Source organism: Phyllosticta citribraziliensis (genome assembly GCF_038025025.1).
Source record: "Phyllosticta citribraziliensis strain CPC 17464 chromosome Unknown J3D65scaffold_9, whole genome shotgun sequence".
NCBI lineage: Eukaryota > Fungi > Ascomycota > Dothideomycetes > Botryosphaeriales > Phyllostictaceae > Phyllosticta > Phyllosticta citribraziliensis.
The window spans coordinates 1,833,483-1,857,021 of record NW_027117346.1 but is presented as its reverse complement, the minus strand read 5'-3'; the positions used below and the strand labels follow the sequence as shown (position 1 = coordinate 1,857,021).

At 55.2% G+C, this 23,539-nt stretch overlaps 6 protein-coding genes across 6 annotated transcripts; 5 read left to right on the top strand and 1 right to left on the bottom strand.

Moving 5' to 3' along the window:
* Window positions 1-236: 236 nt before the first annotated feature.
* On the bottom strand, window positions 237-4,612 carry J3D65DRAFT_484070 (uncharacterized protein). The gene is made up of 3 exons (XM_066796606.1): window positions 934-4,612; window positions 341-867; window positions 237-287 (listed from the first exon to the last, which is right to left on the bottom strand). Exons 1-2 carry the CDS (start codon window positions 4,160-4,162, stop codon window positions 410-412), a joined length of 3,687 nt encoding a protein of 1,228 aa, XP_066653411.1. The 5' UTR covers window positions 4,163-4,612; the 3' UTR covers window positions 237-287; window positions 341-409.
* An 896-nt stretch (window positions 4,613-5,508) lies between these two features.
* J3D65DRAFT_670036 (putative mitochondrial mRNA processing protein PET127) lies at window positions 5,509-7,930 on the top strand (the record flags this gene model as incomplete). Its single annotated transcript, XM_066803258.1, has 4 exons — window positions 5,509-5,740; window positions 5,788-5,851; window positions 5,897-6,854; window positions 6,905-7,930. The coding sequence occupies 4 exons, from the start codon at window positions 5,509-5,511 to the stop codon at window positions 7,928-7,930; spliced, it is 2,280 nt and encodes a 759-aa protein (XP_066653410.1).
* Window positions 7,931-8,218: 288 nt separating this feature from the next.
* J3D65DRAFT_633259 (uncharacterized protein) lies at window positions 8,219-10,954 on the top strand. Its single transcript, XM_066801108.1, has 6 exons — window positions 8,219-8,410; window positions 8,471-8,606; window positions 8,668-8,802; window positions 8,853-10,261; window positions 10,317-10,436; window positions 10,496-10,954. The coding sequence occupies exons 1-6, from the start codon at window positions 8,309-8,311 to the stop codon at window positions 10,694-10,696; spliced, it is 2,103 nt and encodes a 700-aa protein (XP_066653409.1). The 5' UTR covers window positions 8,219-8,308; the 3' UTR covers window positions 10,697-10,954.
* Window positions 10,955-11,179: 225 nt separating this feature from the next.
* J3D65DRAFT_670034 (multidrug resistance-associated protein 1) lies at window positions 11,180-16,249 on the top strand (the record flags this gene model as incomplete). Its single annotated transcript, XM_066803257.1, has 8 exons — window positions 11,180-11,482; window positions 11,537-14,183; window positions 14,229-14,389; window positions 14,452-14,555; window positions 14,665-14,694; window positions 14,751-14,788; window positions 14,840-15,918; window positions 15,986-16,249. 8 exons carry the CDS (start codon window positions 11,180-11,182, stop codon window positions 16,247-16,249), a joined length of 4,626 nt encoding a protein of 1,541 aa, XP_066653408.1.
* Window positions 16,250-17,546: 1,297 nt separating this feature from the next.
* On the top strand, window positions 17,547-19,058 carry J3D65DRAFT_483907 (uncharacterized protein). Its single transcript, XM_066796605.1, has 4 exons — window positions 17,547-17,658; window positions 17,722-18,008; window positions 18,073-18,268; window positions 18,326-19,058. Exons 2-4 carry the CDS (start codon window positions 17,817-17,819, stop codon window positions 18,907-18,909), a joined length of 972 nt encoding a protein of 323 aa, XP_066653407.1. The 5' UTR covers window positions 17,547-17,658; window positions 17,722-17,816; the 3' UTR covers window positions 18,910-19,058.
* A 2,178-nt stretch (window positions 19,059-21,236) lies between these two features.
* Window positions 21,237-22,210, top strand: J3D65DRAFT_532795 (SAC3/GANP/Nin1/mts3/eIF-3 p25 family-domain-containing protein; the record flags this gene model as incomplete). The annotated part of the gene is made up of 2 exons (XM_066796685.1): window positions 21,237-21,416; window positions 21,461-22,210. Coding segments are annotated over 2 exons (930 nt in total), but the record flags the coding sequence as incomplete, so codon positions are not given.
* Between the last annotated feature and the right edge of the window lie 1,329 nt (window positions 22,211-23,539).

Sequence of the window (23,539 nt, the reverse complement as noted above, 5' to 3'; positions counted from 1 at the left end):
GGCGTCAAAATAATGACAGTACATGAATCGATGAGACCGTACAAATGCTCGTAATGCTTAAGCCGTTCCTTTGATAACCGTTGGACCGAGCTACAACCCAAATCTCGTATGTTCATAATGCGTGGTGTTGTGATAGCAGTTACATTGTCCTTATTATCTGGAAGGTCAAGAATGAATCAGGACGCACATGGAAATGAAAGGAAAGTCGACGTGAAAAAGAGGAAGGACAGCGTGGTATACAACGCCCGAATGCATGCATAACTGACAACTCCGCGCATGATTCAACCCTTTGCACCATGACATTAACCATTCCTCCTGACAGAGTTACAAAGCAACTTACTTCTCTTGATCCGAAGAAAGTCGCATCAATACCGTCATAACCGTCGGCCTTTTCGCCCTTGGGTCGTCTTCAACTCTCCACAATTCGGAAGGAAATCTGGCTTCGAGAAACGGGACTGACAGGGCTCAGTGAACCAACAGGGCTCAACTGTGCAAGCCTATCCGCTGCGTCCGCGTCAAGAAGCGTTTGTGCATCCTCACGGCTAATGTCCAGCTGTTCGGCAAGGGCAGTGAGGAAGGCGTCCGTGTCCAGTCCTAGACCCTCTCTACCATCTGAACTTGTACTGTGTCCAAGCTGATCACTGTGGCCGACGGTCAATTGCGGACGTTCCGAGGATGACGGCGTTCTCGGGGGATCTGGGCACCGTAAAGTCACCGTGGTTGACGTGGTCGCCGTGCTTGGCCTCGTGCCATTCGTCAAGTCGGCCTCAACGAGACTTCTCTGTATAGTCGGGACACCTCCACTCCTTGCGTCATCTGATTGACTCGCATCTCCTCGTATCAGTTCCCTTGGGCGCTGGGAAAACTCTTCCTCGCCGTCAGTGGATGCGGGCAAGCCCGCCGCAATATTCATGTTGCGTTGCAGGTACACACTCAGTCTGTGAGCCTGTCGGTCCCAACTTTCTTCGACCAGTCTCACTGCAGCTCGTACGTCTTGCTCGGACATTTGCGTTGGAGAGGCCCTTGGTTCAGGAGACTTTCCCATCTTAAAGGCGACTCTGTTGCGAATGGAGGTCGTCTTGGACTGCTGTTGCGCTCGAGCTTCAGCACGCATATTTTTGACAGTCATCTCTGTCTGCCGAAGGGCTAGCTCTCGTCCATCTGGCATAGCTGGCAACCACTGCAAAGTCGTGTTGTGATGCAATGAATTGACCAAGTCAGTGAATCCTTGCAATGGTATGGCGTTGTTCTCGCAGTGCACCTCGACCAAGGAGTCATTGACCTTCAAGACATCTGCCAGAGTACTGGCGCCTTGCAAGCCAAGCCCCTGATTGCGAATGTAGAGAACACGCAGCGTCTTGTTCCTCTTGAGGCCGCATAGGGCGTGGTTGATGCCGACGCCCAACCGAGCAACTTCAAGCTTGGAATCTTCGCCGGACATATCAATGCTGATCAGTGTGTGGTTCTCCGCAAACATCTTCTCAAGAGCCTGGCAAGTTTGATCGGAAGCATCGTGAGGCAAGGAGACCTTGGTGATGTCAAGATGTCGAATCGTGTTGTTGGCTGCTATGGCCAAAACCAGCTGCGTAAAGGAGTGTTCCTCCTCGTAATCTATCAGCGCGATTGTCAAGTGGGCTGGTGCCGTCCCATCAGCAATGGCCGAAGTGAATTCGTCGTGGAAGAGTTCAATGCGATTCTGGCTGATGTCTAGGTGCATCTCCCTTGCAACCCCAGGCCGGCGGCTCATGGATCTCATGACGCGCGCAATCTGTCTTCCGGTGAGACAGGTGTTGTCGAGCCGCAACTCGCGGAGAGACTCTGATTGGCTGCTCTTGAGGTAGACGATGATTGCTTCGACTGTTTCATTGTTCAGAGCTGTGCCGCTAAGGTTGAGACTTTGCAGTCGCCAAGCAAGCAATGTGTCGGCTGTCAACAGAGGGTCTGGTCCAGCGGTGTGCGCAGCATTGGCAAGGTTCAGTATTCTTATGTAGCCAAATACACTGAGCTGCGGTTCGAAGATGGCAGGTAGCAGCCGCGCCGGGTTTCTTGAGATGTCAATGGCCTCCAGTGTGTTTTCTTGGCTTCTAAGGGCATCGAGGACCAGTGACATTTTGCGCTCATCTAAGCCGCATCTGCTCAGCTCGAGGCCGCGCAGGTGACAGTCCTTTTCCGCAGCTGCAGCAATCAGGTAGTCGAGGTCGGTCTCACCAAGTTGGATATTGCTGAGCACAATCCAGTCGACGTTCGTTGTCTGGTATTTGCACAACGGGAAAAGTGCCTCGACGATGCCACATCCCACATCTTTAGCCTTGCCTTCGTCCACGTAATGGGAGGGCTTTCTTTTGATGCACGCATCAAAGTCCATCCGACGAAGCTTCCTGCTTGTTACCGCCAGCGCTCTGATTTCCTGGACTAACAGGCACGAACTGCCAAGCTCTTCCAAGCTTAAATTGATGGGCGTTCCCCTTTTTGTCTTTAGGCACACATGATCGGTGCCATGCCTGTCGTGGAGCTCGTTTAGAGCATCCAGCTGGATGCCGGCAAAAGATATAGTTCCGAATGATTCGTTGTACCGAAGCGCGCGCATGACGGCCAGAAGCTCCATGGGCGTGTATCCCGGTCTTCTACGATCATCCGGGGGAAGAAGTTCAAATCGCGGCCAGTCGTCTTGCGGATACGTAACCTGGTAACGTATCACCTGTGGAGGGATATTGTACGCGATGCAGTAGGCGCAGAGTGTGCGATCCAAAGAAGTTTCGTCGATATTTTCAAAAGTCGTACTGTTCAAGATTTCTTCCTTGGCGGCATCCGGGACTAAGAAAATGTATGGCCGTGGTTCCCACTCTGGCCGCAGGTGATGCTCGACGTGATGAAGCCGCACGGCAATATCTTTTGCTGCCAGAGAGGCCATGAGGAGTACTTTGGGCTTCTGCAAGGGCATCCTGAATACCAACTCGAAAGTATCATCACTCTCGCTGAGTCGGACGGAGGTCAGAGTCAGTATTCCAAAGGAAACTTCAGAGGGGTACGAGAGTAGGTTGGGACTCGAGGCCCGTTGTCGTGACTTGAAAACCGGGATCATGTGGACTTTGTGGATTCCTATAGCAAGAAAGCAGACAGTGGATGCAATTTTCGTGAGGTCGTCGGTGGATGAAGATGCCGAGCCAGCCCTACCTGTAGGACGCTGGACGACTTTGAACAAGGAAAAGGAATTAGGATCATAGTCGCCCTCTCGCTCAACGACACGAGCTGCGAGGCGTACATTTTGATGCGAGATGTGTCTCTCATCTAGGGCCTTCGCTTGATTTGCGGTAGATCTAACAGCGGCAAGCCATGTTTTCATATCCTCTGGAGATCCGAATTGCAGGGTCATGGAAAAGTCGTGATTGCTGTCCTCGTCTAGATAGCATATTTCGAATGCGAAGTATGGTCTGTCGTCGACAAGTTGGTAAACGGCTATGATTTGTTTGAGGGGAGTGCCGATGTTTCTTTCGCCAGAATGGTCCGAGACAAACGACTGAAACTCTTGAATCGATCCTATGGATGGATTGGAGTGGTGTCTCTGTTTCAAAGAAGAACTACGATGCAGTGGGGCAAATGTTTCGCCAAACGTCTCGGCTGCTTTCTGCTGATTCTTGAATCGTACAATGTGCGTCTCGGTCAGGACGAGGTATTCCTTCTTGCGCCTGAAAAGCGTACTGCTCGTTTGTACTTCACCGTGCAAGATGATCTTTCTTGAGTGCAAACCAACGTCGTTGGACTCGCCCCAATTGACAGACGGTGCCTTGCTAGACAAGGCACTCAGGACGGCGTCATCTTCGGGGTCATCAGAGCCAGATCTTGCGGACACCCATGAGCTGATGCGCGCCGAATGTCGGAGGCGGGGCCCCTTGGAGTCGGCTGCTGGTGATTTTGCGGGAGAGTGGGCTGGCGAGTCTGGGGCGAGCAGGCTGTCGGAACCAAATGCAGAGCCGAGGCCCAAGCCGTCGATGAATGAGCTCGGACGGCGACGTTTTTGAAGGGCGTTGGGTGATTGTCTCTCTCGGCTTTGATCGCGGTCGCGGTAATCATTTGCGGGAGTCAGGGCGCTGAGAGGGTTTTTGGACAAGGAGCCACCAAAGAAGCTTCGTCTTTTGGAGCTGCTGCTAGAGGGAGCATGCATTGCGGAGGGAAGAGGTCGTAATTGCGCAGCTGGGGAATGGGTCCGACTGTGATGCCGGTTTCGTCGATGCGCTTCAGCAGAATGTGACCGAAGCGTTTGTGGAGACAGTGGTGCGCCTTTCACAAGAGGTCGATGGGGCGTCTGAGGACATGACCAGCGACAACAGGGCGCAGCAGGCGGGAGCAGCGGTCAATCGAGCAGTCCATTGCCGGGTCGAGCAGTGCCAGGGGAAAGGAAAGTTGGTCGAGAGGACAGAGCTGAGGGTAGGGAGACGAGGAGGAGGCGGCTGTGGCAGCGGCAGCGGCAGCGGCAGCGGCAGAGGAGGAGGACGGAGGGAGGAGAAGGACGACGAGGACGGGGACGACGCACGCAGCAAGAGGAGGAAAAGTGGGAGAGGTCACAGTGAGGAAGACGCGTGGAAGAGGGAGAGAGGGTGGTGGTGAGTGGTGGAGAGCAGTGGGTGCCCTACCTCTCAGGCTCCCGCCTACGTCAGTTATCGGTTTAGCGCAGCGGCCGGGGAAGACGATCACGGCAGGGCAGCCTTTCACGCCCGCGCACGGCGACTTTTTTTTGTCCACTAACCACTCCCTTTGAGACCAACATCCACAACACCACGTTTGCCGCTCTGTTGTCCTGCTGTCCTTGTCAATCGCTGTTTGCGCCCAATCCCTCATCGAACTCGGAACGGCACTCCTCAAGTCAGAAATCGCGCGTCCATGCTCGGCCGCAGCACCGCGCGCGTCCTGCGATCTACGCCACAGCACAAGTGCCTACCATGTCTGCGCCGCCAGCTGCTCCAACCCATTGCTGCTCAATCCCCGTCCCTCGCTGCTTTTCGTCCCGCCCATCTCCACACGACCGCCGCTGTTCGAGACCAACTGCAGTCCGAACGGTCCAACCCACTTGCCGATGACGCCTCGACATCACCACCCCACTTGGACGACTCTGCGGCTTCCGCAGACACTGGGGCCCAAGTTGACGACCATGCAACTGGCACAGAAAATGAATCCACCAAGGCTGCCACACGTCAGTCTACGCACCGAAAGAGACGTCGCCTGACCGTTGCGAGGAGAAAATTGGCGGGTGACGATTCGCAGCAACAAGCGGCCCAGGACCAAAACCTGGAGGATAAGACTTTCACTGCTGGACAACTGGAGAATCACGCTTCGCTGTCAGAGGCTCTCGGGAACCAAACTGAAGGAAAGAAGGAACTTGTGAGAAGAACGATTGGGCACAAAGCTTCGTTATCAGAGGCTCTCGGGAGCCAAAGTGAAACAAAGAAGAAACTTGTGAGAAGAATCGGCCACAAACAGGGAACACCTGTTCTAGGGCGGAGAGAGGCCGCAATGGTCGAACACGAGGCTACTACTACTCGAATTCGGAAAAAGAAGAGCGACGCGAACTCCTCATCAAAGAACAACGACAACAGAGCGGAGGAAGCCAAGAAAACAACAAAGTCGGCAAAATCGGCAAAATCGGCAAAATCGAAGAAGAAGTCAGAGGATGAGACTCGCGAGGCTGACTCGGCCAGCGTCGAACATCATGAAAGACTCTCGGCTCAGGAGCTCCATTTGACGCGTAAGTCTTCACAAAAATTTGGTTTCTACGAGAGACTGACCTGTTAGCGCTCGATGTCGAGCAGCCACCTGTCCCCGCTCTCGCCTATGATTTAGATCGAGCTCTTTTCAAGTAAGTCAACCAGGCCCCGTCTTTCGTCCCTGGCTGACGTTATAGTCCTGGCGTATATCACCTCCAGGATCCGAGGACGCAAGTCTTCAACTTTGACCCATATCTCTCAAACGTCATGCCAGTCGCAGAATTCAACTTCAACTCCTTGGGGGAATACATTACGTCTTCGAGAGACTCTTCGCTGTCAGACCTTGCTCGTGAGCACCAGAAGACCTTTGTTGGCTCCACGTCCAGCATGACATCGAGCCTTGCCCACTTTCACTACCTGCTTTCCTGCTGGCGACCGGTCAACATCTCCATGCTTTCGAAGGCGTTTCCTGAAAAACTCACCACCTTCACCAGGCTCAATCGCCTGCCTGCTTCCATCTTCTTGAGGTACAAAGATGGCGTGTATTCCATTGATGCGGACAAGGAATTCGACTCTTCAAATATCCTAGCCATGCTGGGCAAGTCTCTTGAGAAGCTCCTCACCCTCCCCACAGAGGAATACGAACGATACCGCGTCACAAATCCCAATCAAATTTCCGAAGAGGAACGGCAGCAGCCCGAGTCGTATCACTACACGTCCATGGGCGACATTCTCATGCGATCTCAGCTTGATGCTCAAGACTCGCGCTTGCCCGGCACCGGGATGTATGACTTGAAGACTCGTGCAGTCGTTTCCATCCGCATGGACGTACAGTCCTGGGATCAAAACACGGGGTACCAGATCAAACGAGATATTGGCCAATTTGAATCCTACGAGCGCGAGTACTACGACATGATGCGGTCGATGATGCTCAAGTACTCTCTGCAGGCGCGAATGGGCCGCATGGATGGAATATTTGTTGCATACCACAACATCGAACGGATATTTGGCTTCCAGTACATCAGCTTAGAAGAGATGGATCGCGGGTTACACGGCACGAAAGAGGGGCGGGAGGTGGGTGACCAAGAATTCCGTCTGAGCATCGGTCTTTTGAACAAGATCCTGCGCGAGGCAATTGAAAAATTCCCTGACACGGTGAGTACGAGTCCGAATTGGTCTTACGATGGCATTACTGATAATAAAAGTCCCTTCGCATCCAGTTTGAAACCCGCGAGTCCCAGGCCTCACCTTGGATGTACATTTTTGCCGAGCCAATGACCGAGGATGAAATCCAGACCATACAAGACACCAACAAGGCGGAAATACAAGCTTTTGAGGAGAGAGTACTTGGGCTCGAGTCGGACGAGTCGGGCGAAGGCGAAGACGCCGCGAATGTCCCTGCAGAAGAAGCGGCCGAACAAGACGCCACAACGTCTGTTGGCACCGTTGAAGAAGGCGTGAATGCAACGCCTGTCGTCGAGAGTGATGCGCATGCAGATGAGAATGTTGATGCGGCTGGAGAAGCAATCTCAGAAGAGGTGGAAAAGAGCACAACATCTAGAGAAGTGCAAGCGACTCAGGATGAGATGGCTCCTATTTCGCTTGAGGGAGCAACCCAGGACGAGGTGGCTCCTACTTCGCCTGAGGGAGCGACCCAAGATGGAATGTCGGTCGAAGGCGGAACTCCCCCAGACGTCGATGCCGACAATGAAGAAGTTCCGGGCAGCGCCACCCAAAAAGATTTCCCTGAGGCCGAAGATATTCAAGATGGCGTCGACGTCTCGGGCGACTCTTCGAAGGGAGACTCAAATCGTCCGTTGCTTGCACTGAAGCTTTTCGTTACCAACCGAGTCGATGGCGAGCCTGTCCAACGCCCAGACAACCTTGGTGAAAACTCGAACTGGACCGTCGATTATTCCATCAGAGAGGTTGAGAGCCGAGAGAAAGCTGAAGCCCTGTACAGAGCTTGCAGGAAAAGACGAGCAGATGGATTTGCCATGTCGGCCAAGGAAGCCTCGGGAGACAAAGTCCTCTCTTACTACCAGAAACTGCTCCGACGGCTCAGCGCCCAAGGCCGTGTATGGAGGACAGGCCGCGACAAGGAGCTGGAGCGACAGGGGAAGGTGGTGTTTCAATCTCGCGGAGAACCGAGTGAGCCGCAGCGTCTTGGGGAGCTGGACACGTATCTGTCGTGGCTCTACAGTCGAGGAACAAAAGGGCGCGATGACTGAGTGTGGATAGTCGATTTATTGTGAAGTGCGATTTTTTGGCAGGCGCAGTGCATGTGCAAGGGTGATATCCCGGGAAGGCTTTTGAATACATATAGACACACCGAGTAGGTAGCCAACACCTTCCAAATCTCAACTCTGTTCATCCGTCACTCTAGCGTTGTACGAGCTTTGGCTGTCTTCGTTCTGGGGCGAGTGAGCCGCTGCAGGTGGTGCCGGTGCCGGTGCCGGTGCCGGTGCCCGCGGTGCAGCTGCCGTGGTTGAGTCCAAGCTTCCTACCCGGTCCGTTCGCACAGGGCAAGCTGCCCGCCATGAGCTCGTTCGCATCCGATCTCTTTGACTGTTCACCATGCCTAATTGCAACCCTCACTTCTCTCTACCATGGCCGACCCCTTACAGGAAGACGCGGACAGACTGGTTGCTTTTGTGACCGACGTCTGGTGCGCGACGATAGAGCCGCACATTGCGCGGCGCTTCGTCAAGGTACGGTAGTTCAGCGTCGCCCCAAGCCAACTCGCGCATGGCTCGCTGACCTGGCCAAAGGACGCCAACGGCAATCTCGACAGAGCGCTTGCCAACTGGGAAGCCGATCCAGATCGCTATGCCGCCGACAAGTACGACGAAGACTTGTTTACCCAAGACCGAGATGGAGGCAGCAGTCAGCTCGCTGGTTTGCCTTGTAAAGCTCACCCGCCCGTCACAACCACGGTTTACTGACGTCCTTCGTTCCTTTGCCCTAGCTTTTCAAATCGACCACGCCGATGACAACGCCGGACAATACCCGCGCAGCACAGCAGCCACTCGGCCCAACACAAGACCCAATACTCCAAGCAACAGCTTGCATGGTTCCGGGATGGGAGACTATCACGGCCCGGGTATGCGCCTCCCTGCATTTGGTACTGGGGAAGCTGACGCGGAGACACAGTCATGAACCAGGAGACTGGGGTGGTCGGTGGGACAGGTGTGCAATTCGGACCTGCCACAAGAGAGCACTACGAGTCAAGTCAGTGGGCGCTGACCACCGTCTCCAACACCATACCAGACCCTCCACCGAATCAACGTACTAGAAATCAAGATGAGCCGGCCTTTTTGAAGCCATTACCGTCCCAAGACTACCTTCCGGCGCTGCTCACCATACTGGAGCGTATACCAATGGCTCGAAACGCGCTGCTCCTGAAGAACCACGTTCTCCCAAGCTATGGCCAAGATCCGTTGTGGTGGTCCGGAACTCCTATCGCGCTTCCTCAGACAATCATTGATGGCCAGGACGATTCCGGCACCGACGGGAAGCTGATTCATGAGACGCAAAGGCTCATGGCCTTTCTTCATGCAACGGCGCGCGCTTACGGCAGTGCAGACGCTCTCACCAAGCTTGAGTGGTTTCGTCATCCAGCATGGTTGAGCGAGGAGAAGGATGCCATAAGATTTTTATGGTCATGGATGGCGGCAGCGACGCGCTTTGAGCCTTCGGATGGTCTTGAAGGGTTGTTTGAAACCACAGCTCACCAAGTCCAGTCTGGCAACTCTTCGCGCCCCTCGTTCAAATGCCTCACTCCTGTTCTCGACAACGGTGGTAGTGGTGCTTGTTTATCTCTCTACGATGTTCTCGACGACACGATCTGGAGTAATGATCCCGATGGGACCAAGGATGTCCACGCGTCCATAGACCACATTGCCGAGGTTCTTGTTCTCATACTGAAGCAGCCGGACGTGGGTGCAAACGGTCTCAACATGATCATCCCCCCGTCTTGGTTCGCCGACAGGTACCTTACCGAGCACGAGAGCAAGTCAAAGCAGATGAGGAAGGACCGTGCCGAGTACCGGGGCAGGATTGCAGAGATTCAACAAAGCATACAAAAATACGCTCGGTTTAGCTACCAAGGCAAGACTGGAGACGCTCTGGCGTTGTTGGAGACGGCCATGTCTGCTTTTGGAGCTCCAAGCAAGGAAGAGATTGAAACGGACGGCGATGTGGACATGGGAGCCACCGAGGAGGGCGACTCTGCACAGGACGATGAAGTACTTGGACAGCTGCAGTCCATCTACGACAATGTCAAGGGCAAGATTGAGGATTTGAAAAAGGAAGAGCAGTTGGCTCAGCAGAGCCTGGAACAGCTCTCTGGCCTTTTGAAGGAGCAGTCAGACGCATCTGAACTCGGGCCAAAGGCAAAATATCAGCTGTGTGGGTTGTCGACGGATCCCTCGGTCCTCTACGTCAAGCAAAATTATGGCAAGCCGACGGCGGATCAAGACCAAGAAGTTGGACAAGGTAGTGAATCTTGTACGGACTGGTGGAGGATTCAATGCGACAGCAGCGGCCAAATTTCCAAATCAGTAAGTTCCGAGGCAACTTTGGACGGTCGGACGCTTTGCTGATCGAAGGCTGCAGCGCATCGCCCAGGCGGATGCCCTCACGGCGGCAGTCGTTGAGAGCCGCGAAGTCATGCTTGTCTATGCCAGTGAAAAGGCACTCTCGGAGCCATTGGAAGATTTGCCACCGGCTCTAGCGGTAAGGAAGCACTCGTATCCGAGGGCCACTCAGCAAACGACTAACAGAAGGCATCCCAGGAATTCGTCTCTGCAGACAATGCACTCTTTGGCGAAGAACTGGCGGGGGAAACAGAGCAGCCTCCGCCCTATGAAGTCGAAGGAGGTGGTGCGGAGGCAGACGCAGGCCAGGGAAGGACGGATACGGAGGACACGGTGATGGGAGAGGCTGATGCAAAAGGCGGCAGCAATACCCAGCACATTGAATTTGCAGGCAACTAGAGTACAGGTAAGCTGGTAGTTGAGGGAGGATGGCGGTGTGGACAGTCTGAGCTGCCGTTGTTGGCATGGCATGGAATGAATCTTCAAAGGGACTGAAGCGAAGGAGGTAGCGGCCTTTGGCAGCCTTAGCGCCGACATGGGGCCGTGCGGCCCAAAGTGACGTGGATCTCGCTTACAAACGCAGTACACTATTGCTCCATCAAGTTAGCCGCCGGGCTAGGGCCGCCGATCTTTCCGACATCGATGTTCAGTTTGCTCCAGGTCTGGCTGCCGTCATCTTTCCTCCACTCTCTCTCCTCTTCCTATCGCCTCTCCTCTGAACCTACTGAGTTTTTTCTACCACTCGCAATCGCAGGCCCTCGCTCGCCCTCTCCTGTCCCCTGCTCTACCGCCACTCTCGCTCTCCATTTCTCCTCCGCACCTGCCCCCGCCGGAGGAGAGGCGACATCAGCTCTCTGCTTGCCCGCGCCACTGCACGCTTCAATGCTCCCCACCGAAGGGTCTCAGACGCCGCTGAGCCCGTTCAATCGCCCTTCCAACGTATTCGGGAGTATCCACGGCCCTGCTGCCGCCACTTTTGGACACCACCGGCTATGCGGTAACGTCGAGGGTTGGGGTCCGCTGAGCCCTTACCGCTACGACTTTGCGCCATGCTTTCTCGACCTTTGCATTTCTCTCGTGGCTCTGGCGTTTGGTGTTTTGGGCGGAGCGGGCGCCATTTGGTACCTGCTGACCAAGTGTGCGCCCCAGCCAGTCAAGGAAAATTGGCACTTCTGGGCCAAGTTGGTAAGAGCGACACTGTCTCGCGCAGAAAGAATCTGGCGCTAACCTCAGTCTCAGTCCATCATTGTAGGACTCATCGCTACCCACATTACCCAAGGCGCACTACAGATTGCGCACGCCCCTCATGCATTCGCCGGCGACATTCGGTTTTGGACGACCATAATCACCTTGATCTCCCTCGGATTCGTTTTTTACATCCAATACATTGAGCATTACCGATCCCGGAACCCGAATGGCATCGTGCTGTTCTACTGGCTCCTCATAATCATCTCCTTCGGCATCAAGTTGCGTTCCCTGGTCTCTCAGCAAATTCAAAAGACCCAGGTGGCCTACTTTGCCGTCTTTTGCACGAGTACAGGATTGGCCATCCTAGAATTTGTCTTGGAATGGCTTGTCCCGAAGCAAGTCAGCGCCTACGATGCACTAGGGGACGAGGACGAGTGCCCATTCGAGTTTGCCGACGTTTTCTCCGTCTTGACCTTTGGCTGGATGACGCCGATGATGAAGTACGGCTACAAGCACTTTTTGACGCAAGACGACCTCTGGAACTTGCGCAAACGGGACACGACTCGCGCGACCGTGGTCCGGTTCGATCATGCTTGGGACAAGGAGCTGCACAGAGAGCACCCGTCGCTATGGATCGCGCTTGGATCAGCGTTTGGAGGACCATACTTTAGGGGAGCCGTCATCAAGGTCGGCAGTGATGTCTTGGCCTTTGTCCAGCCGCAGCTGCTCCGTTTGCTCATCAATTTCATATCGTCGTATCGCACAGATGATCCGGAGCCAGTGATTCGAGGCGCTGCGATCGCTTTGGCCATGTTTGCCGTGTCTGTTTCCCAGACTGCTTGTCTCCATCAGTACTTTCAAAGGTCGTTTGAGACCGGCATGCGTGTCAAATCTGCTTTGACGGCTGCAATTTACTCCAAAGCCATGCGTCTCTCAAACGAGGGACGTGCCGCCAAGTCCACCGGCGACATTGTCAATTACATGGCTGTCGACACACAGCGCCTGCAGGACCTCGCCCAATTCGGACAGCAATTGTGGTCTGCGCCTTTTCAAATTGTTCTCTGCATGGTCTCGCTGCATCAACTTGTAGGTCTCAGCATGCTCGCTGGCGTTGGCGCCATGATCGTCATGATTCCAATCAACGGTCTCATTGCGAGGATTATGAAGACATTGCAAAAGGCACAAATGAAGAACAAGGACTCGCGAACTCGGCTCATGACGGAGATCTTGAACAACATGAAGTCCATCAAGCTCTACGCGTGGACGACCGCCTTCATCAACAAACTCAACTTTATTCGCAACGATCAAGAACTCAGGACTCTACGAAAAATTGGCGCTGCTCAGGCCTTTGCAAACTTTACCTGGTCCACCACGCCCTTCCTGGTTTCTTGTTCCACCTTCGCCGTCTTTGTCCTCACCAACGACAAGCCCTTGACGACAGACATTGTGTTTCCTGCGCTCACCTTGTTCAACTTGTTGACTTTTCCGCTCTCGGTTCTACCAATGGTCATTACGTCGATCATCGAGGCCAGTGTTGCCGTGGCGCGACTTACGAGTTACCTCACGGCTGAAGAGCTTCAAGACGACGCGGTGACCAGAGAAGAAGCTGCAGAGGAAGAGGGCGACGAGTCGGTCATCATGCGAGACGCAACATTCACGTGGAACAAGAAGGAGACTAGAGTGGCACTTGACAACATCAACTTTACTGCGCACAAGGGCGAGCTTTCTTGCATTGTCGGTCGTGTTGGATCCGGCAAATCGTCCATGCTGTCGGCCATTCTTGGAGACTTGTGGAAAACAAATGGCGAGGTGATTGTCCGCGGCAAGACTGCATATGTGGCTCAGACTGCGTGGGTCATGAACGCATCGGTCAGGGAAAACATTGTCTTTGGATATCGATGGGATCCTCACTTTTACGACCGCACCGTCAAGGCCTGCGCTTTGGTTGACGACTTTGCATCATTGCCCGACGGGGATCAAACAGAGGTCGGAGAGAGGGGCATCTCCTTGTCTGGAGGCCAAAAGGCCCGCCTCACTCTGGCCCGCGCTGTCTATGCCCGAGCCGACATTTACTTGCTTGATGACGTTCTTTCAGCTGTCGATCAGCACGTCGGTCGTCACATTATCGACAATGTTCTGGGACCTAAGGGCCTACTGTCCAGCCGTACCCGGATTTTGGCGACCAACTCCATCCCCGTTCTCTTGGAAGCAAACTACATTTCTCTCGTCAGAGAGGGCTCCATAGTGGAAAAGGGCACGTACGAACAGCTGATCGCCATGAAGGGAGAGATTGCAAATCTGATCAACAGTTCCCACAAAGAGGATTCGGAGCTGAGCACAGATGGCAGCGATGAGTCGGCAACCGTCTACAGCCCTGCCTCTGACGAAGATGGGCAAATGGAGACTGAGGCGCAAGAAGGTGTGACGCAGCTCGCACCCATCAGGACCAGAGGCGCTAGTCGCAAGAGAAGCTCTGTTGGTCATGAGTTGCGACGGGCCAGTACAGCCAGCTTCCGTGGCCCGCGTGGCAAGCTCACGGATGAGGAAGGTGGTGCACTCAAGAGCAAGCAGACCAAGGAGTTTAGCGAACAGGGCAAAGTCAAGTGGAGCGTGTACGCCGAGTACGCCAAAACCAGCAATCTGGCTGCCGTGGTCATTTACCTCCTCATGCTCGTTGGTGCGCAGACTGCTCAAATAGGTAAGTTCACTCTGCATTTCTGAAGGCGATGCTAACACATGACAGGCGGTAGCGTTTGGTTGAAGCAGTGGTCGGAGGTCAATGGCGAGTACGGTAGCAACCGCGATGTCGGCAAGTACATCGGCATCTACTTTGCCTTTGGATTCGGGTCCGCTGCGCTGGTGGTTGTCCAGACGCTCATTCTGTGGATTTTTTGCTCCATCGAGGTAAGCTGCTGCTTCGGGTACCATGTGACCTTGTTTTTGACGCTCACACCCGCTGCGCATAGGCCTCGCGGAAGCTGCACGAACGGATGGCCTTTGCCATTTTTAGGTCGCCAATGAGCTTCTTTGAGACGACGCCGACTGGCCGAATCCTGAACCGTTTCTCGAGGTAAGTGGTAGCACAAACAAATTCCCCGATGCATGCAAAGTGCGTGCAACCTAGTGGCTGCGTCAGTTCAGGCCACGGTCACACAGGAGACTGACAATGCGGTCAATAGCGACATTTATCGCGTGGACGAGATGCTCGCGTAAGTCTTTTCCAAACAGTCGCCCGACTATTGCAACGTTACTCACCATTTCCCAGCCGGACCTTTAACATGCTATTCGTCAACAGCGCAAGAGGTATGATGTCGTTATCCGCCTTCCCAGTCGAACAGGCTGACGTGTGAACAGCGGTCTTTACGCTTGCGGTTGTCTCTGCATCAACTCCCGTCTTCATTGCATTGATTGTGCCACTCGGAGCCTTGTACCTGTACATTCAGCGGTACTACTTGCGCACGTCCAGAGAACTCAAACGTCTCGACAGCGTCAGCAAGAGCCCGATCTATGCCCACTTCCAAGAGTCACTCAGCGGTATCTCGACAATCAGGGCGTACAGGCAACAGGATCGCTTCGCTCAGGAAAACGAGTGGCGTGTAGATGCCAACCTACGTGCATACTTTCCGTCCATCAACGCCAATCGATGGCTGGCGGTGCGGCTGGAGTTCATTGGCTCAGTCATCATCCTGGCAGCTGCAGGGTTTTCAATCATTTCTGTTGCATCGGGCAGTAAGCTTTCGGCTGGTCTCGTCGGCCTGGCCATGTCCTATGCCCTGCAGATCACGCAGTCTCTGAACTGGATCGTCCGCCAGACGGTCGAGGTCGAGACCAACATTGTTTCGGTAGAACGCGTGCTCGAATACGCAGGCCTACCTAGCGAGGCGCCAGAGATCATTTCCAAGAACCGACCGCCCGTCAGCTGGCCACCTCACGGCGCCGTGGCGTTTGACAATTACAGCACAAGATATCGGCCCGGTTTGGACTTGGTGCTCAAGAACATCAACCTCGACATCAAGCCGCGCGAGAAGATTGGCGTCGTGGGGCGAACGGGGGCGGGCAAAAGCTCGTTGACGCTGGCGCTGTTCCGCATCATCGAGCCGGTCGAGGGCCACGTCAGCATCGACTCGTTGAACACGAGCTCGATTGGGCTGTTGGACCTCCGACGCAGGCTGGCCATTATCCCACAAGACGCGGCGCTCTTCGAGGGCACGGTCCGGGACAATCTGGACCCAGCCCGAGTGCACGACGACACGGAGCTGTGGAGTGCGCTGGACCATGCTCGACTAAAGGAGTACGTCGCGAGCATGCCAGGCAAATTGGACGCGACGGTGCACGAGGGGGGATCCAATCTCAGTCAGGGGCAGCGGCAGCTGGTTTCGTTGGCGCGGGCGCTGCTGGCGCCCAGCAACATTTTGGTGTTGGACGAAGCAACGGTAAGTGGGCCCTAGGATTGATGCGTTGCAAGTGGGTGAGAGGAGCCAACTGACGTAACGGGTGCAGGCGGCGGTGGACGTCGAGACTGACGCGATGCTGCAAACGACATTGCGCAGTCCAATTTTTAGCAACCGTACCATCATTACGATTGCGCATCGGATCAACACGATCCTCGACTCGGATCGCATCGTGGTGCTCGAGCGGGGTGAGGTGGCCGAGTTTGACACGCCGGCGGAGCTGGTACGTCGCCAAGGGCTGTTCTATGAGCTGGTGCGCGAAGCGAATCTCTTGGGGGCGATTGAAAGCGGTAGTGGCGTGCAGCAGCAGTAGATGAAGGGAGCCGGCAGCCGGGCTGGCGGTCAGGGTGGATCCGGGGCGGGGAGGGGCTGTCTGGAAAAGGAGAGGCCATGACGGCCATGTACAGTTGATGGAGTGACATGCAACCAACGGGGAGGCGCGGCAGCCCCTGCATCAGTTTGTGTGTTGACGGTTGAGTGCGTACGTACGTGGTGGGTGTCTTGTGCTGTCCGTGGTGGTGGCCGGTTGAGATGGGGGGCCGTAAAGTCCGCGGGGAGCAGAGGAGGTAGAAGGGGGGATGGTTGCTTTTTCAACAAACGGCCTTCACCGACTTGCTAGGTACCGTACGGTAGGCCAGGTCGGAGTCGGAGTCGGAGCCGGAGTCAGTGTCCGTGGCGCGGCAACGGGCCGGGGCGGGAGATTTGGGGGGGGGATTTACCTAGGTTAGGACCATGGATGTCTGAGGTGGATGCCGGTGGGCATCGGGTAGGGCCGAGGACGGGCGGCCGGGCGGGAGCCTCCCTGTCATGTCTGTCAGTGGCAGTGGCGCCGGTGTTTTTGCGGGGATGCTAGGGCTGAGACAGTCGTCAGGTCGTCGTCCTGTCGTCGCTGTCCGATTTCTCACTGACCTGACCTGACCTGACCTGAATGATTGCGCGGGACCAGGAACCAACGGGCCGGCCGTTGCTGCGACCAGGGACCTGGAGATGAGGTTCCGGGCATGGAGCCTGCGGGAGCTGGTTCCGCCACGGCGCTCGGCCCCCATTTGGACATGTATGTAGCAAAAGCAACCAACGACGCGGCGAATATAATTATATTTTGGACAGGCAAAAAAACAAACTGCACAGAAGGAAAGAGAAAGAGAAAAAAAAAAGCCCACCTCACGTCGTCCTCACCGCCGTCCCCTCGTCGTCGGGCCCAGCTTCCGTCCCCACTTGAACCTGGGCTGTACGGCGTATACCTACGTCTCGCTTGACCTTGTCCGTGGCAAGCAGATGTCTGGGTGGTTACTCCATCGACAGGGCCGGCCAGCCAGCCAGCCAGCCAGGCCAGGGTGCTGCACTGCAATAAGAACCTAACGCCATCCAGCCAGCCAGCCTTCTTATACCAGGCCAAACCCATCCCGCCGACTCCAGCTTCTTCGCTTATCTCTCCCTCCCGCCTGGTTTATTTTTTTCCCTTCCACTTCGTTCCTCGTTTCGCTTCCGCTCCCTCCCCACGTGTTTGCCAGCCTACCTACCTTACCTACAGTACCCGGGCCCTGGCTATACCGGTGCCTTGGCCTACATTACCTTAGCCAGGCCTGCCTTGCTTTGCCGCTTCGCCTCGCCTCGCCTCGCCTCGCCTCGTCTCTCTCCCACTTTTGGTCCTTGTCTACCTACATACCTTATCGCGCCGTCGCCAGCCTCGTCTCGTCGCGTCGGGTTGCGAGACCCTCGACTGTGAGTCTTCCAGACATCATCATTTGTTTGTCGTCGACATCTGCGACTGACTGAGCCAAGCAGCGAACCGCGCTTGGTTGTCTGCCCTGCGACGAGTCGCGCTTGGACGCTCGTGCTGAGCCGGCGCCTTGGCAACAAACCCAACCATCCATCGCGACATGACGCTGCAAAGAATATCGACGACCGACTCTGCTCGCCTGCGCGCTGGCAGCAAAAACTCCAACTCCATCTCGAAACCCAAACCCGGGCCCCATCCCTACCCCGACGAGCGGTCCGTGCGAGAGGTGAGTCTCATGAACCCGACTCCCTCCCTGGAAGACCCGACGGCCCTTACCTGCGCTTGCGTTGCCGTTCCGTTCTTACCCCGCACTTTGGCCAACTGCCACAACGGCCGCTAACCCCTCTCGGCTCTAGATCCAACAGGCCATCCGCCGCGAACGCGACATCAACCCCATCGCTTTTGCCGTTGTCGGCGTCGACGACCGCGGCGAGCCCTTTAGCTTCTTCTCCGACAAGGTCCAGCATTTCCAGTCTCAAATCCTCGCCACTCTCAACTCCAGCCTTGCCCCGTCGTCAGCCCTGCCCACCGCCGCCGTTCCGGCCATCTACGGTGCGTCTGACCGCCTCCCTGGTCTCGCGTGACACCAACGCTGACTGTGCTGCCCAGCTGACGACAACCGCGTCTCTGACTGGATCGAAGTCGTCTCCGACTCTGATGACAGCTTTCGCCGTTCCTCCAATCACCCCATCAATGTCAAGATCAAGCCCAAGGCCCTAGCTCCTGCCAAACGCCGCAGGTCGCCCTCTCACAACCAGACCATTTACGACAACAATGTCGACGACGGCGACACCGAGGAGTGGCCTGCCGACTTGGAGCCCGCCGAACTGCCAACCGTCAGCTTTGAAATCCAAGACTTTCGACAGGTCGTCAGCCACACGGGCCTCCGCTTCGAGCAGTCCCAGCAGCTGGCCGCCAAGACGGTCTTGAAGCAATGGATCAAGGCCATTGAACCGAAGAAGCAGTCCCGGTTCCCCTATGTCAACAGCGATGAAAACAAGAGCGGCAAGAAGCGCTCCAAGCCCAGGGATGGCCCGGACACCCCGGCCTGGTGGCCTAAGGAGCGCCAGGAATGGTGGGGTTGGCTGCCGCACCCGGGCTGCAAGACCCTGGAAAGAGTCCGCCACAAGGAACCTGACCACCTGCGAAAGGACGGTAAGATGGCAGCCATCGCTTGGCCTGATCGAGGCTAATTAACTGTTGCAGAACGCTTGGTCCTGGGTGTTCAGATTTTGCTCGTCAAAGCCGAGGAGGACGGAGGCATTGATCTTTTGGAAAACTCCACCAAGGACTGCACTCTCAAGTTTGATCAGGACAAGGCAGGCAGCGTCGAGCGCCAGAGGATGCGTCATATCTTCCTTGCCGACATCTATGAGCTAATGAGATATTATTCTGACTACCGAGCTGGCGGTTTGGGTACGTTTGTCCGTCGACTCTAGAGGCATTTCTAACGTTGATAGACGGCGAGGATCAGTACACCATGAAGCTTTACCCCAAGCAAGCTCTCGGCCCCGCCGCCAAGAAGAACAAGTCGAATGGATCAAGAAAGCGGGCTCGCCAAAATTCGACTTCGGAATCCCAGACTGGACGACGGTCTCGCGCGCGCCACTCGCACGAGGATGAGCTGGTCAAAGAAACAAAACAGCTCGACTTGCAAAACCAGACGTGGGACACTGCTGCTCAGCAAGATTCTGATTCCCCGTTTGTGCCGAATCCAGATGGAGATGGATACCGTTTTACTTCGGCCAACAAGCCATCTACCAACAATGTCTCCTCCCAGCCAGCTCCGGCATTGCACCCAATTTACGAGGAGCCAGTGCAGTCGCGGTATGCGTACGAGCCCAAGCCGGCGATGAATTTCATGGAACAGTCTGGCTACGCCGTGAATCGCGACCAGGGCTACATTGGCCAGTACTCGCCTTATCCTCCTGATTGGCGTGCTCTTCAACCGCAATCAAGCTCCTCTTTTTCTTCGCCAACTTCCCTGGCTCCCAACTCGGCCGCTTCGTACCCGTCGTCGAATACCAGTTTTCCCGGAAACATGAACTACTCTTTCAACCAGCAACTCTCTCCGGGCCACGGCTACAACAGCCCAATTCCCCAGCAAATCGGCCTCGCGATTCCCGCATCCGAGCCACAAATGCAACAAATGGCGCAGGCACCTTTGCCCATGATGCACGGAATGCGCGCCCAAGGCGGCTTTGAGGAGTCGCAGTATAACCAGCAATTCAGAACCGGGAGCCTTGGACATCCCAACCTTTCCTACGGCATGAACGGGTCTCAGTTCGGCTAGTCGTCGTTACTGCCCGACTCTCGCTATTTTTGCTTCACACTCGGTACGATGGAACATGTCTGAGTTGCTCGCACTACTCTGTCTTTTTTGACTGCTGGAAAGAATGACGACACGACGGTTACGAAGTGATGATCTGAAGCATTCGGCGGGCCTTTTGCGATTCTTTTCAAAAGTGCGGAGTTTGGACCTGGACATTTTGCCCCTTGGCCTGGGAGCTTTGTACAGTCAAGGTAATGATGTGGATCGTCTGGACCTACTGCATCATTGGCTGAGCGGTTTGCAAGATTGCTCTTTTTTTTTTTTTTTTTTTTTTTCACTGGCCCACCTGTTTTGCTATACAAGCGCTGTGCTCTTGCGGGTTTGCAATCTTCTCACTTGTTTCATTGAAGAATTTGACAGAGCGTTCTGAGCGGCTGGATACCTACCTTTTCGTTCTTCATTTTTAGCTTAAGACCTTGGGCCTGGCGCTAGCAGCTCCGCAGCGCTAGAGAAGGGATCAAATGACACGTTGAAAATGGAAACGAGCTTAAAAAATGTGATTGTCCGCACGAATAATATTGTCCAAGTGAAGTTGTGCTTGAGGCTGTACAAGGTTCCCATTTGGTACTAGCGTCAAGTCTAGTGAGTCGGCCCGACTGGGGTGCTCCGGCTGCAGCTTGCCTGCCCGGACTTGCGCTCTTCTGGAGCCGCTGAACAACTCAACTCGACAAAGAACAACAGAAGACATCCGCTCCACCGCCGACTACCAATCCAGAACCGCTTCACTACCACTCATCGACCCACAAAGACGCCACGTGCCGCCGAATGACGAGAAGCCGCGTGGTTCCCCAATAAACAGCTGCGACCGCCATGTCGTCAGCGCGCGGAGGCGACCGCGGAGGACTCAAAGGCCCACGTCGCGCTGGCTTTGGTGGCAGAGGTACTAATGGCAGCGATAGTGAGGGCAGCAGTCGCGGAGGTGGAAGACGTGGGCGAGGGGCTGTAAGGAGCTCGGGAACCGCGCGCTCGAGAGGCGCGTCATCCGGACCCCGACCGAGAAATTTGGGACCGCAGCAAGCTTCGCACGCGTCCAAAGCTGCGGCATCGAAACCCAATCTTCTCCCTCCTCCCAATTCGTCCATGGAGGGCCTCAGCTGGGCGCAGAGATATCAAACGGTATGTTTTACTGCCACTACTTTGCTGATGAAAAGGGGAGATTTAGAATGACATCTTCGCCTTTTCGTGTAGCTCAAAGCCAACCGGGACCAAGAACGGAAGCACGCCATTGCCGCTGGCCTCATTGCCGACCCAGACAAGCCCAGAAAGCTGGCCGACGCCATTACGATTGTGGGGACATGCCAGGACATGTGCGGCGAGTTCGAGAGGGCAGAGCGCGTATACCAGAATGATGTTTGGGAGCTTGAATATGTACGTTTTCTCTGCATCGGTCGACGATGGTCTAACGGCATAAGGAACCCGGCACCACTGAGCCCGCGGAGCACCGCATGGTGAAGAAGTTTCGGCGCGCAGCCGCAGGCGTCGAGGAGCAGCTCCCGTCCGACCTACGACCTCCTGAGATTCTTCGGCGGACCTGCGATTATCTGTTTGATCAGATCTTGTCGGAGACGTCGCTGGGACAAGCACACCACTTTCTTTGGGACCGCACCAGGGCCATTCGCAACGACTTTTCCATACAGCAGTGCACCAAGACACCCGACGTCCGCACCCAGATTGACTGTCTCGAGAGGATTGCGCGCTTCCACATTATTTCGATGCACCAGCTAGCGACGGAAAAGAAGCCCTACGACGCATACGACAATTTCCAGGACCGCGAGCAGCTTGACAAGACTCTTCTGACCCTGATGGAGCTATACGACGCCAACCGCTCGAGATACCGCTCTCCAAACGAGGGAGAATTTCGAGCATATTGCATTCTGTTTGAAATGAAGTCGTTGGTTCCCAATATTGAGGATAGAATCCAATCTTGGGAGCCCGATCTCGTCAAGAACCCCCAGGTCCGGAAAGCGGTCAAGCTGTTCAATTCTGCTTGCGACACTATTAGGCCAGTCGGACCACTCAACCCGCGCATAAGCCACCCGATTGCCCAGGGCAACTCTGCGCGCTTTTTCCGAATCATCGAATCGCCCGAGGTGTCGTATCTCATGGCCTGCGTTTCCGAAATCGAATTCAAGTCTGTCAGGGAGGCTACGCTCAATGGCATCTGGCAGGCCTATCGAACAGGCGGCAACACACGGACCGAGGATTGGACGCTGGCAGAAGTTACCCGCGTACTGGCTTTCGATGACGACGAAGAGACACGCACCTTTTGCGAGGCGTACGGCTTTGTCATTGACGAAAAGGCTGACGGTACCGAATTCCTCGACCTGACGTCGGTACAAGGCAAGAGCTTTCCCGTCGCGGCTGCAAGCCTGCGCAAGCAGTTTCGCTCTCAAAATTTGGTCGAACCGAAACGCTGGGGCCGTTCACTGTCGGCGGTCATCAATGGTCTCACGGTTCAAGAAGCGACTGAGCGCGGCTTGATTGTGGAGGATACCATGATTCCGGAAAAGAGACCGGCCAAGGAGTCGTCCCTCTTTGTAAGCCAGCAAGAATCAGACACTGAGACTGAAAGCGCGGCAACGAGCTCTTTTGCGCCGCCTGCTCATCCGTTTATTAAGGGTGCGGCGGCGTTGAGAAAGCCAACGGAAACTGCGCCGGCTTCTACGTTCGGCAAGCCTGTTGAAGGAGCCTCTGCCTTTGGCACGCCGACTGAGTCTTCGGCGTTTTCGTTTGGCAAGCCTGTGGAGGGAATTCCTAGCTTTGGGCAGCCAACGAACTCGTCAATGTTTGGCAAAACTGCTGAAGGCTCTGGCTTTGGGAAGCCGATGAATTCTACCTCGCCATTTGGCAAACCTCCCGAAAGCTCTAATTTTGGACAGCCGACAAATTCTACCTCATCATTTGGCAAACCTGCGGAAGGCTCCAGTTTTGAGAAACCGATAAACTCTACCTCGCCATTTGGCAAACCTGCTGAAGGCTCTAGCTTTGGGCAGCCCATGAGTTCTACCTCGCCATTTGGCAAACCGGCTGTTTCTGAGGGCAACTCCATCTTTGGAAAGTCGGCTGCTTCCCCCTCATTTTCATTTGGCAAGCATGCGGACGCAAAACCTACGGATTCACCTCTGGGCCGACCCGCCGACAATTCTTCGAACGCCACTCCAGCCTTTCCATTTGGCAAGCCTGCCGAGACCGCCGAGAAGTCAGGGTTTGCTGCAAATTCACCTTTAAGTCAGCCTGCCGCTGCACAATCAGTGTTTAACGAGCCTGCAACCCATGAGGAGTCACCTTTCAGCAAGCCCCCGGGACCTTTTACAGAGGTCTCAAAGGAGGCAGAACCCGAGTACAAGTCCTCGGCTCCGGCGTCCACATCTGCATTTTCCGCGCAGTCGGCTTTCAGCTTTGACAAGAAGCCAAGCACGACTTTATTCCCCCCGGCCTCCACAACTGGACCCTCGCTTTTTAGCACGTCGACAAACCCGACAACCCAAAAC